The following is a 12,796-nucleotide window of genomic DNA, read 5'->3' as shown; positions in this document are numbered from 1 at the left end:
TCCATATAAGGGTCCCCCAACATCTAGCGTCTCGCGAGCGTCGCGTCGGGCCAACTGTATGGGCAAAGCCTGACGCCGCGTCGACGTCGCGCCGACGCGGCGTCTTTTTCCATACAGTTGGCCCGACGCGACGCTCGCGAGACGCTAGATGTGGGGGGACCCTAAGAGGCGTCACAACGCTTGCGTCACAGTTACGCACAAGCAGCCGGTGTGAACAGGTCCTTAGGCTGAATGTAAACACAAAAGCGTAAATTGTATTGTAAATCCAAGCACATCAGAGTAGTCATTATGTGTAAAGTTAGATATTGTTGTACAGATTTTCTATTCCCGTATTAATTAGTGTTGGACTTATTTTAAGCGTAAGGGTATGAGACCAAGAATTTTATTCAAAGGATATATTGTATTATCGCAATTTTCTAATTACATTTTACACTAGGATCAATAAAGTATTTCCCTTTAATTTGTTAATTTTATTTTCATTCGTACACAAAATGTTCATATTCAAATAGATACATATTTACATTAAATGGATTTTTTTAATTAATCGTAGCAAATTCTACAGTATAAATGAAATTAGTTAAAAACTTAGTCCCAATTAAGAATGCAGTCGAAAAGTTTTCTTCGTTTTCTGTTTATTTTTCTGAAGTTTCAGACTTTCCCAACGACGTTTTGGAAACTTTTCACTAACAGCTGAACCAGTCTCGGTTTTTTCTCAAGTGATATAAAAACCAGCCAACTATAGTCAACAAGTTCAAAATTCCATTTGTACCTGTAATGTAATTCTATTTGTACCTATCTATATATAATTCTGAAGAAAAACTAAAATTATTGATATAATTATAAAAACATTTCGTCTAAGCCACTCCTGTTCGCACCTATGCCTTGCCACTCGACCACCCGGTCACGGTGGCATAGGTCGAAAGTATATTGTGTCGTGGATAAATAAAGCTTTTTTTCTGTGGTAATCAAATCTAATAAAAACGATACAGAAATGAGAAAAGATGTTTTTGAAGTTTGGACTATAGTTGGCAGTTTTGTATTACTAAAATGGGACATAGAAATGAGTTCAAATGGAAACTTGTGTATTTAATTTAGTGTCTGATATGAATATGACTTTAGATGAAGTCTTTGAACAATTACACCGACCCTACATTGTAAGTACGTCATAAGTTTGGAAGTCACTTTATGTACCACCCGTCAGAAATTGTGATCTGCGATTCCAGATGATACTTGGATAAAATAAAGTAAATCTAAAACTGAACAGTTTTTAATTTCTATAATACAGCCATGTATTACCGCAACCCATAAATATAATGCTTTTAGAGTATATAAAAATCAAGTATTACTTATGTTATGTATGCTTCTCCCTTACGGCTCAGCCACGACATTGGTCTAAGGGCGACAGCGGTAAGCGGCGGCCATACATCGGAGCGAGACACAGCGATGGGACTTTATTCGCACGTATGGCTGCCGCTCACCGCTGTCGCACTTAGACCAATGGCTAGGCCGTTAGCTGTTAAACAAACTATTGCGCCACACCCATAAGTGAGAGCGAGAAATTGATATCCCTTTCTCGCTCTAACTTATAGGTGCAGTGCGATAGTTGTAAACACTTTCAAATCATACGAGGAATCCACATGAGCTGAAATGAAGCATCGGAATATTGAAAACACGTGATTTTTAGTGAACAATTTAAACAGCGCCAAAAGCACTTTTGTACTTGAATTTTACATGTTCACAATAATATACGTTCCAGTGCTTCATTCATTTCATCTCCAGTGCTTAGAAGAGTACAGACTGTCAAAATAGAGCAGAAATTAAGAAGTGGCAACATCATAGTGTCGAGTTTTCTTACCTTTGATTTAAAATGAACGACGCCACAATGTTGCCAGTTTTTAATTTCGCTCTTTTTTGCCAGATTATAGGGAATGGTCCGAATGGTAATACTAATAGTACAAAGACAAAATTACAGACTTAGTCAAATCAAATTACTTCCAGTGATTATTATCAAGTTGTTTCCATTGATAACTGAAAAAAAATTAACAGTAAGATTTTTTTTTTCAATTGTACCCATTGGTAATATTCCTAAACATTACATACCAATCAATGGTAACAACTTGGTGGTAACATATGGGAATAATCTGTCAAATTGGACCTATAAAACCTAGCTACAGGGGCCACCCAAAATTGTTGAAACAAAACATAACCCTGGACTAGAGTTTGCCCTGTTTGTATCTGTGTCTTGCTTGAGCCTTGCTGTATTTCTTCTTTTCCGTTGGAGTCTCTTTCTCTTTTGAATCGTCATTATTAACACCTGCAAACAAAAATAAATTTAAACTAAAGACTTAAAAGATGTTTCAAGTGGTTACTCATACATTTTCACTGATTCTTGTGAAATTTTCAAAATGACAGGGATTCCAAGATCAACTAGCTATGAAAGTATAAAACCCCTAATTTCAATAAAATTTTATATGTGCTATACCCTCGTAACGCTCACCATAAAAACATCCTAGTTGCATTCTAAATTGAGTTGAGTTTCATTTCATTTATTCGAACATTTTTGGAGACAAAAGAAATGCTACAGTATTCACATGAAAGTTTAATTTCCATTGAACCAAAATGTACATCGTATTGCACATTGGGCGGCAAGAGGATACATTTTAAGGACCCTTGGCGTGGAACGCCACATTTCTGTATAAGTCAATGGATTTACCTAAGTCTTCTGGCGGTTGTAGTGACTTGCCAGGAGTACTGCCCATCATGGTCGCAGCTTTGCCGGCCACCCATCCAATCCCAGACAAGGCCATTGAAAATGCTACCATGCTAAATGGATTCTGTGGAATAAAAAGATTTTGTTACTTAACACATTCACTACCAGGCAAAAATGCCACACTACGTCATCCATACTATACTAATATTATAAATGGGAAAGTGTGTGTGTCTGTTTGTCCATCTTTCACGGCAAAACGGAGCAACGAATTGGTGTGATTTTTTAAGTGGAGATAGTTGAAGGGATGGAAAGTGACATAGGGTACTTTTTGTCTCTATCTAATCCCCCACTTCCCCAAAATGGGAAGTGGAAGTTTATAAGGAGCATTCCGCAATTCTCGAATTTAACCCGAGCGAAGCCACGGGCTAGTAACTTATAACTGCCCGCTTGTATGTAGAGAACCCGCCCAGCGGGTCCGCCGGCATCTGAGCAGAGTTCACAAGTGCCCACCAGGCGGGTTCCTGGTTGCGAACAGTTAACAGCACTTGATCGTCAGTTTTGAAATTATTGTCAGGATGAGAGAATATTTTTCATTAACAGTTATTGCAAGGAGCAGGTTGTGTATAAACTTCATATTAAATATTTTAGCCCTTGAATCTATGAGAGACATCAAATCAAGAGGAGTCAAACCTGCAACCATCTGATTTGCAGGAGCTACAAATGAGATTTAATTTTCCAATTAGTCTTTTAATTTAAAAATATTTATAGTTTTGTTCTTGAATGTTTCTGCATGATAAAAAATATTTTCATCTTATATAAAATAAAAATCAAATAGGTACTTACCGATAAAGTAGGGGTCTTGGTTAAACTATAGTCAAGTATAACAATAACAATACCAAATATAAGGCCAACACATGAGCAAATCCACATGACATTTTGACTATCTGTAAAAGAAAAGGGTGGCATAAGGCATTGATCCCCCCAAAAGCTAAACAGATGAGCTATCGGAGATAGAAACGAAAAAGTGTATGTGTAGCATAAGTGCACTCCTGTGTAAATAAAACTGAGAGCAAGCGAGTTATAGTTCATCTTTCTGTGATGTACTATAACTTGATCGCACTATCATCCAATCTCTTTTATTTACACGGGACGGGAGCAACAATCTTTTTAGGGTTCCGTAGTCAACTAGGAACCCTTATAGTTTCGCCATGTCTGTCTGTCCGTCCGTCCGTCCGTCCGTCCGTCCGTCCGTCCGTCCGTCCGTCCGTCCGTCCGTCCGTCCGCGGATAATCTCAGTAACCGTTAGTACTAGAAAGCTGAAATTTGGTACCAATATGTATATGAATCACGCCGACAAAGTGCAGAAATAAAAAATGGAAAAAAATGTTTTATTAGGGTACCCCCCCTACATGTAAAGTGGGGGCTGATTTTTTTTTTCATTCCAACCCTAACGTGTGATATATTGTTGGATAGGTATTTAAAAATGAATAAGGGTTTGCTAAGATCGTTTTTTGATAATATTTATATTTTCGGAAATAAACGCTCCTAAAGGAAAAAAAAGTGCGTCCCCCCCCCCTCTAACTTTTGAACCATATGTGTAAAAAATATGAAAAAAATCACAAAAGTAGAACTTTATAAAGACTTTCTAGGAAAATTGTTTTCAACTTGATAGGTACAGTAGTTTTTGAGAAAAATACGGAAAACTACGGAACCCTACACTGAGCGTGGCCCGACACGCTCTTGGCCGGTTTTTTTTTTCTATGGCCAATCACTTACTTGTTTTTGGTGGGACCAATGTCTAAAGAGGTTCTATATTCATAATTTACAATATAAAGTGAAATGTTTCTTCTGCTTATTAGATTATTTTTTTACTAAACTGACCTTCATTCTAACATCTCACCATTTAAGAAAAAGTTAGCAGTTTCAAATGGAAACCAAGTAGTGGTTTTGTTTTAAATCAAATGAAAGAAAACTAATGCTTCAAAACTTATTGCAATTAGTACAACACAACAGGAACTATGTAAATTAGAAGTTCAATTTCTTGGATACTCAAAACTGTCAAATTCTCAGTCAAAAAGTTATATATCTAAGGTAACAACCAATGTTCTCCACCAGGCACCAACCTCTATATTTCTTTTTCTGCGTTTCACTAATGTTCTTTATAGACTCCATCAACTTGGTGTTCTGTGGGTCCAACTGCAGGGCCCTAGTGTATGATATGAGGGCCTCATCGTACAACTCACTGGCCGCTTCCACTTCAGCACGACGGAAATATCCCTAAATAAAAAAAAATACATGAAAATTCTACCTGTGACTTTTTTAATATATGCCACTTGTCATATTGCATATAATAAACAAAAATATAGGTACTAATTACTACTTGATGCAAGTTTGTTTTATCATTTGTTGATATCTGTTTATCTATACCTAGTATTTTGCACAGCAGGTTCATCATATTTACAAGCACATACAGATATACAGTTCACATAAGTAGTATACTTCAAAGTTATTTCAGTCCCTACTTCTTCAGTAAGCAGCTTAGCATAATAATAATTGTTTATTATTATACAGTGATCATTTAATTAAACTTACCTTGGCCCACTGAGGCTGCAACCTCACCGTCTCATTTGCATCTTGCAGCGATAAGTAATGCTGGTCGAGTTTTAAGAACGCGAACGACCGGTTACTGTACAAGACATAATTGTTCGGGTCCATTTTAATAGCCTGGGTGTAATGAAGTACAGCTTCAATAAATTTCCCATCTTTAACACATTCGTTTCCCTTGTTTTTTAGATCTTCTACACTAGGGCTTTGAGCTCCTTTCTTTGATTCTTCCATCACTTGCAAGTTTATCGAAGTTCAAGCTTTTGACATACTATTGCAGACGCAAATTACGAACTGTAATATTGAGAAAATAAAGCGTTATCCTATAATTCAGAATTTAACAAAAATTAAGAGAAAACTTAACTATCATCTAATTAAATATTGTAATGAATACAATGATAACCGTGATAAAACCTTTTCTTTTTTTTTTTGGGGTATGTTCCAAAACGAGAGATGCAGTTTGACATTTACCTATTTTGTTTTTTTTATTATTTATAGAGCCGATCAAACATGTTTGTCACCACTAGAAAAAGGCGCGAAATTCAAATTTAATATGGGAGGAATAAACATTCAGGCCCACAATAATCCATACTAATATTATAAATGGGAAAGTGTGTGTGTCTGTTTGTTTGTCCGTCTTTCACGGCAAAACGGAGCGACAAATTGACGTGACGAGATATTTGAAGTGATGGAGAGTGACATAGGCTACTTTTTGTCTCTTTCTAACGCGAGCGAAACCGCGGGCAAGAGCTAGTTATTTATGAAAAATGTAGAGAAGGTAGGGGGCGACCGAAGGTTTACTTTACGGTTCCATAGAAAATTTGAATTTCGCTCCTTTTTAACCGACTTCAAAGGAGGTTCTCAATTCGACTGTTTTTTTTTTTAGTGACAAGATTTACTTATAAGCAATGAGGAGGCACACTGACATTTTATCCCGCCAGGCGGCGCCTGTGCAAGTGTCTAGGCCATGTCTAGGCAGGACACTGTCATTCATATGTGAGAAAGAAAAAGATATCATCTTCTCGCTCTCGCATAGAGACTAATAGGGTGGCGCCATCTGTCATAACCTTTGAGTGTAGGCACACTCATTGCAATTAATAGGTAAGTGGAAGTAGCACAAGAAAAAGAATACATAAATAATTCATTTGTTTATTTTTTATTTATTCTTTGTTATAAGAAATTTTTTGATTACCGGAATAAACGCCTAAACGATGTAAAATCCCTAAAATAAAAAAAATTCACAAACTAGGTATCTCAAGGGCGGATCCAGCTTCATACCCAGGGCGAGGGGGTCACGTGGTAAATGACTGTGCCAAGCCCAGGGGGTCACGTGGCCAATTTGTATGGCTAACCTAGGCTCCATATGGCCTGGAGGGGCTGGGGGGGGGGGGGGGGGGGGTCATGACCCCTCCAGGATCCGCGCATGGTATCTAGAAACGCGGTAGCGTGTCAAGCCAAGTTCAAGACAAGTATATATAAATTACCTGAATCATAAATCATAACATAGAATATGTAGGTAATGTAATCTCAACTGTCTGGTATCAATTACTCATGTTATTTAAACCGGAACTTATTTCATAATAATAATTATACTGAATTTTGATTTATTTGTTTTATATTTTTATGGTACTAGTAATACATACATACTAGAAAAAAAAATCTCAACATAATACCTACCTACACAGATCAATGTATTACAGTTATTTCAGTTAAATAGGATATAATCTAATCCTTCACTGAGATTCATTGATTTGAGATTCTGTTCAAAAATACCATTAGTCATATCTAGCTTCACACAAATTAGCAAAGGTGGTTTTGCATCTGAAAAATTAATAACTGGTAGACTTATTAGGACTGACTTCTTGACTGGGCAATATAGTTCAACTGTAGTCCCAATTTTCTTCTCATCGACATCACAAAAAGCAACTACTTTCTTTGAATGCTCCTGATCTAATGCTCGAACCAATCTTCTGCCGGCTTTCCCAGCATTCCAAATAGTGAAGGTTTTCCAATTTGGTAAAACAAGCTTTTGCAGTCTCTCTAACTGGATTTGCCAAATCATTTCTCTTTTAACAGAAAATGTTGCAGCACCTTCATGGTAAGTGTAAATTAGTAATTTCTTGTTAACTTTAATCAAGTCTCCCCCCAGATCCAGATGTGAGTAGAAGAATATTAAATCTTCTGGAGTACCTTTGCCACTTTCATCAAAACTACCCACTTTTTCAAATACAGATCTGTGACAAAACCAAGTAGGCATTAGCAAGGTTGGGCCGTTGGCAGTATAGATTTGTAATTTCAGTTGTTCATCAGTGAGATTATTTGCCCAACGAACTAGACGCGGAGTAGAGTCTTCAGGTACACGACATATATTACAGCCGACAATTGCATTGTGATTACTTTGTGCAGCAAGTAATTGGAGTTGTATCCTGTCTGGGTGCATTACATCGTCAATATCTTGAAAACACAGGAATTCTCCTTTACTCATAGATACTGCCCCATTCTTCGCGGCGCCGACGCCTCGCGAAGTTGTAGATCCAGTTAAAATTAACTCAATTCGACGTTCCTTAAAGTAACACTGCCATTGTTTGAGCAAGTTCTCAGTTTCATCAATGCTTCCATCATTATATGCAACAATTTCGATGTCAGTTTCTGAATTCAGTATAGATTGATCTGCTATTGATTTTAAACAGTTATTTATCCACTGTTGGCCATTGCGTACTGGAATTATTATGGAAACTACAGTCATGCTGCTTAAACTTGTAATTAATCCTACGTTTTTTCATTTGTACCGTCTTCTACAACGAAGGTACGCATGGGTGTGAAATTAATGAGATAGCTTGAAATTATTACACTCATTGTTTGTTTACACTAAAATAAGTTCTACAACGAAAACATCCATCATATCGCATGCTGTGTTGCTGTGCGTGGCTGCGTGCTGATCTGATTTGACAGTGACAAATAAAGTTAGGTTAGGTGTCATTCCGTCATCGCAGGGTACGTTCCAAATTATTAATGAAAAGAGGTATGGAACCAATGCGGAACCCTGAGAACAAGAGTACCCGTATTGTTACCACTGTTACGAAGTTTTGTTTAATTTATTTATTACACTACAGCGTCGGCAAAATGAGGTGGATATTGTATCTCTTTATCATAATATATCTATATCGTGACTTTTAAAGGTTTATAAATAACAAATTGGGATTAATTAAACAATTAATTTATTAGAATTATTAGTACTAGAAGTCTGGAATTAAATCGTCAAATCCTTTTTGACTAACTGAAATCAGCTAATGAGGCATAGCAATTTTGCCGACCGGTGTGAGCAGCGCCGGCCCGCGCACTCGATCAGGGTAGAGCGAGATACAGTTTTGGCGCCCCCTTGTTTAAACTTTTTTGGGGTCCGAATCCAAAACGCCATCGTTATAGATTCGCTTTGTCCATCTGACACCTCACAAACATTGAATTAATAAAAATTGTTATATTAACGCGAGCGAAGCGAGCGCGAAATTTTTTCCTATTATTGATGAGGGGGGGGGGGGGGATCTAAATAAGCCCGACATAAGCCCACATACAGGGGTAAGTGGGGTAACAGTCGGAATTAAGCTTCATTTCAGAGCCAAGGCAAGACATGGGAGACAAAAGCAAATCACGGCAAAGGCCAACTTGGACAAACATTGAAAAATCGAGATGTTCGACTTCAACTGCAAAACTGCAGAGCTTGGAATTAAATAGGTTAATTAAGCTCTCATGTTCTTCGACCTTTGGCATATTTTGGGGAATTTAGACTTCAATGTGCTTACGTTCCCGACTTCTAGGCCTTTTATCTCATGATCGGTTTAATTTTTAATATCTGGGCGACCGAGTTTCGCTCGGTTCTATTTTAATATATCACGTCTTTAGATAAAAAAAAAACTCTTATGACTACAAAAACAAAAACTTAATTTCTGGCCGGGATTCGAAACCCTGACACCTACGATCTATCTGCGTACATTAGACCGACCTCGTACGACTGACCTAAGCGGAATCGATGCGCGCGCGGTGAAATTAAGGACCATATATTTTACGTTTACAAACGCGAAAGAAAAACTCACGAAAACTCGAAAATTTTCCGGGATCTAAGGCTACGATAGATCGATCTTTCACCCCGAAAACCCCCACATAACAAATTTCAGCGAAATCGTTAGAGCGGTTTCCGAGATCGTCGGTATATATAAATAAATAAATAAATATACAAGAATTGCTCGTTTAATAGTATCGACAACCTTGAGCAATGCCTGAATAAAGCCGCAAATCAGGTGTCACAGTATTTTAGGACCAACGGCCTAGTACTAAACCTCAAGAAGACCCACTTTCTCCACTTCCACCTAGGGGGAAGAGGCCCAAGAAATCTTGGAGTATTTGTCGAGGGCATCCAAATTGATCAGGTCGAGACTACCACATTCCTGGGCTTCGAACTGGACAGAGGACTGCAATGGGAATCGCACATAAGCAAACTATGTAATAAGCTAGCGAGCGCCTGTTTTGCCCTGCGCCGCCTAGCGAGAGTAGTGCCCATAAATGTGGTACGATCTTGTTACTTTGCCACCGTACACTCTCTCCTACAATACGGCACGGAGCTGTGGGGACGCGCTGCCGAATGGGAGCGTGTCTTTCGTATGCAAAAGAGAGCCGTCCGAGCGATTGTGCAGGTGAGTCAAGGCACGTCCGCACGACCTTACTTTAAGGATCTTCGGATACTTACCCTGCCCTCCCTAGTAATATTTCAAGTGGCTACATACGTGCGTTGTCACTTTCACGAATACTCAAGTGGAGCGGATGTCCATGGGCGAAACCTACGTAATGCCCAAAAGCTCGTGGGGGTCAAGCATAGATTGGCAAAATCCGCAAAACTCACACATGTAATGGGCCCGGCTGTGTTCAACCGTTTGCCACCACACGTCACTGATGCGCCGTCACTGACCAGTTTCAAAACTAGGCTTAAACGATGGCTTATCGAGCACACTTTCTACAGTTTTTCAGAATTTACTAATTTAGTAAGTACCTAATGTAGGTCACTAACTATAGATAATAATATTTTATTTTTGGTTTAATTTGTAATACACTTATTTATAACTTATTAATAGATAATTATAATGTATTATTATAATAAAATTTAAAATGACATGTAATAGGAATTATTATCAATAAACGAATATGAATATGAATATGAATAAGATAACACTAAGAATTAATTAGGCCACAGTAACTCGGTAGTCAGCGTCGGGATGCCATAATGGGTATCGGTGGTTTGCCATGTGCCCTTCGGTTTCCTAGTGATTAGAAGTTCGTTCATCATCACGCTTACGCTCCTTTGATTCATACAAAATTGCGCCCCTCTGAGACGTTTTGCGCCTCTGGCTTTAAGAGGGACTCCGCTTTGGATTGTCGGTCATGTCATTTGGATAGCGACGTAACTTTGTCGCTCGGCGTCGCAACAACGTGGTTCGTCAAGAGCTATTAGAATCATCTTTCACGGCGCCCTAGCAACAGCTCCCACCTTATGAATGTTGTACATTTTGGCATTGTGGTGCAACTTTTCAGATAATCAGAATCACAAATCTAGACTTTAACACTTTCTAAACCGGGCTCTACGCGGCGCTACGACATTTTCGCTACATACGGGGAAACCCTTCTACGAGCGGTGTGCCCGACAGTCGGGTTCTTGGTAGCGAAAGTGTTAAACAGCTAAACAAAATTCGATCCCGGCTCCTCTCGCCAATTTAGACTATGTGTGCGCCCACGTAATGACGATTTCGGCGCCCCCCTTACCATTCGGCGCCTAGAGCGGCCGCTCCACTCGCTCTACCCTTAATCCGGCCCTGGGTGTGAGTTATGCCAGATTGTCAGTAACTAATTAAGTTTTTAGATCATTAATTATAATCTAAAGAGATGTGCCATGCATTTTCTAAAACTGCCCCTTTAAGTTCTCTATTTTGTTAATCAATCTCCAGAATCAGGTTTTCGTAGTCTGTCTGTATCTCTTTACGACAGAAACTCAGATTAGTGTTTCTGATGATAAAGTGCAAGCGATGCTGCTGGTGCAGGGTACCTCGAACAGCAGCTGCCCGTGCAAGTAGAGCTGGTGTTAACTCATCTGTGCCACTTATGGACAGGCATGTGAGCTTGGGACAACCACTTATGCACAATACCACATCATCATCAGTAAGAGAGTCAAAGGCATGCAACCCAAGTGTGGTAAGCCTCACTCCTGCATTTTGACAAATTGCCCTCACAGCCTGTGAGCTGAGATCCTCGCAATTAGACAACTCAAGTCGTGTTAGCTCTTTGCAGCCCTCTGTTACGGTTTCAATAACATTATCAGTAACTTTAATACCTATACTTAGGTACTTCAAGTTACCCAGTTGACAAAGAGGCTCAACATGTAAGAGACTAGGCTGATCTGTTCTTGCATGGCTATATACACAACCTGTAGTTTCATTTATTTCTAACCATTCTAATTTGGCCAGTTTATTCAGCACTAACTGAATATCACTACATAATTCACTAGGAACATCATTCAGCACCAGCTTAGTCAGCTCATTTAGTTGGCTCATAGCTGAAATAATGTGCTGAGACTTTAGGTTATAGCATATATCAAAAACAAGAGACTTTAACTTTGATATGTTTACAATATTCAAACATTGACCAGTGATCTCATAACAACTTTTGAATTCTAATTCTTCCAAAGCTCTGTCACCCATGAATTGGCTAACGTATTCGTCTGAAGCGTGACTTCCATTGAAACAAACTTTTTTCAGGCATTTGAAGTCTTCCTTAAGAGTATAAGGGGTTATTTCCTCTCTGGACTCAGGTAGGTAATACACATGGAGCAATGTTAGAGCTTCCAAATTAGGACAGTGTGCTTTCATTATTTTTAAAGTCTCGAGATCTTTGCAGTAAGTAGCCACAACTGACGCACCTAGTTTGTTAGTCCACTTTGCGAATGAATCATAGTTTTTATTACCACGACCATACCATGACAATATCAAACTGCGTATAAAAGAATGGGATTCAATATTGTTCTTCTTTTCCTCATATTCCTCATCGACGGAAATTATACGGAAACGGATTCCTCGCAAATAAATCAGCACAGCGCGTTGCCACCGCCGGCTAACTCGCTCGGTTCGTATTATATCCAGGATTGGAACATAGTTTAGCACGACGCGCCAGCAGTCCTCATTTAAATAATCTAAAATTGACCGGTTGTAATCAGACTTTGCTTCCAACATTTTCGAAACGTTTAAAACACGTAGTAACTCTTAAACACAACAAAATATTCGCATTTCGCAAAACTTAACTTTACTACTTTTAACTGTCACTGTCACTGCCAACTAACTTGACAAGTCTAGACATAACAGAGGAACTACCGCCAGGGACCTGAAAATATTCTCTAGGTCCGCGACGTTGGTCAGGCAAGCTGCAAAACATGTTTCCAACGTTGGA

General features: G+C 38.7%; 3 protein-coding genes across 5 annotated transcripts; all 3 read right to left on the bottom strand.

The window, feature by feature from the left end:
- Positions 1 to 1,251: 1,251 nt before the first annotated feature.
- On the bottom strand, positions 1,252 to 5,548 carry LOC125234078 (stress-induced-phosphoprotein 1-like). Its single transcript, XM_048140264.1, has 5 exons — positions 5,303 to 5,548; positions 4,834 to 4,987; positions 3,554 to 3,654; positions 2,714 to 2,834; positions 1,252 to 2,314 (listed from the first exon to the last, which is right to left on the bottom strand). Exons 1-5 carry the CDS (start codon positions 5,546 to 5,548, stop codon positions 2,214 to 2,216), a joined length of 723 nt encoding a protein of 240 aa, XP_047996221.1. The 3' UTR covers positions 1,252 to 2,213.
- Positions 5,549 to 6,455: 907 nt separating this feature from the next.
- On the bottom strand, positions 6,456 to 12,463 carry LOC125234077 (UDP-GlcNAc:betaGal beta-1,3-N-acetylglucosaminyltransferase-like protein 1). 2 transcript variants are annotated; one of them, XM_048140263.1, is made up of 3 exons: positions 12,329 to 12,463; positions 6,992 to 8,357; positions 6,456 to 6,744 (listed from the first exon to the last, which is right to left on the bottom strand). In XM_048140263.1, exon 2 carries the CDS (start codon positions 8,058 to 8,060, stop codon positions 7,020 to 7,022), a length of 1,041 nt encoding a protein of 346 aa, XP_047996220.1. In that variant the 5' UTR covers positions 8,061 to 8,357; positions 12,329 to 12,463; the 3' UTR covers positions 6,456 to 6,744; positions 6,992 to 7,019. The 2 variants fall into 2 exon arrangements, with proteins under 2 accessions (XP_047996220.1, XP_047996219.1); XM_048140262.1 differs by having other exon boundaries at positions 6,456 to 8,357.
- Positions 8,451 to 12,582, bottom strand: LOC125234075. 2 transcript variants are annotated; one of them, XM_048140261.1, is made up of 2 exons: positions 11,177 to 12,582; positions 8,451 to 8,630 (listed from the first exon to the last, which is right to left on the bottom strand). In XM_048140261.1, exon 1 carries the CDS (start codon positions 12,580 to 12,582, stop codon positions 11,290 to 11,292), a length of 1,293 nt encoding a protein of 430 aa, XP_047996218.1. In that variant the 3' UTR covers positions 8,451 to 8,630; positions 11,177 to 11,289. The 2 variants fall into 2 exon arrangements, with proteins under 2 accessions (XP_047996218.1, XP_047996217.1); XM_048140260.1 differs by lacking the exon at positions 8,451 to 8,630 and adding an exon at positions 10,529 to 10,925 and having other exon boundaries at positions 11,037 to 12,582.
- Positions 12,583 to 12,796: the final 214 nt, after the last annotated feature.

The sequence above is a fragment of the Leguminivora glycinivorella genome, chromosome 15, assembly GCF_023078275.1.
Source record: "Leguminivora glycinivorella isolate SPB_JAAS2020 chromosome 15, LegGlyc_1.1, whole genome shotgun sequence".
Taxonomy (NCBI): Eukaryota; Metazoa; Arthropoda; class Insecta; order Lepidoptera; family Tortricidae; genus Leguminivora; species Leguminivora glycinivorella.
The sequence above is the reverse complement of the archived record's forward strand: the minus strand, read 5'-3'. Positions and strand labels throughout refer to the sequence as shown.

Bases quoted from the DNA above. Each gene is read 5' to 3' on its own strand.
- LOC125234078 (XM_048140264.1), bottom strand. From the start codon at position 5,548: ATGGAAGAATCAAAGAAAGGAGCTCAAAGCCCTAGTGTAGAAGATCTA. The intron at 4,988-5,302 runs GTAAGTTTAATT...TTTTTTATTTAG, and splicing joins TGCAGCCTCAGTGGGCCAAG to GGATATTTCCGTCGTGCTGA. The intron at 2,835-3,553 runs GTAAGTACCTAT...TTTATTCCACAG, and splicing joins CCAAGACCCCTACTTTATCG to AATCCATTTAGCATGGTAGC.
- LOC125234075 (XM_048140261.1), bottom strand. From the start codon at position 12,582: ATGTTGGAAGCAAAGTCTGATTACAACCGGTCAATTTTAGATTATTTA.
- LOC125234077 (XM_048140262.1), bottom strand. From the start codon at position 8,060: ATGACTGTAGTTTCCATAATAATTCCAGTACGCAATGGCCAACAGTGG.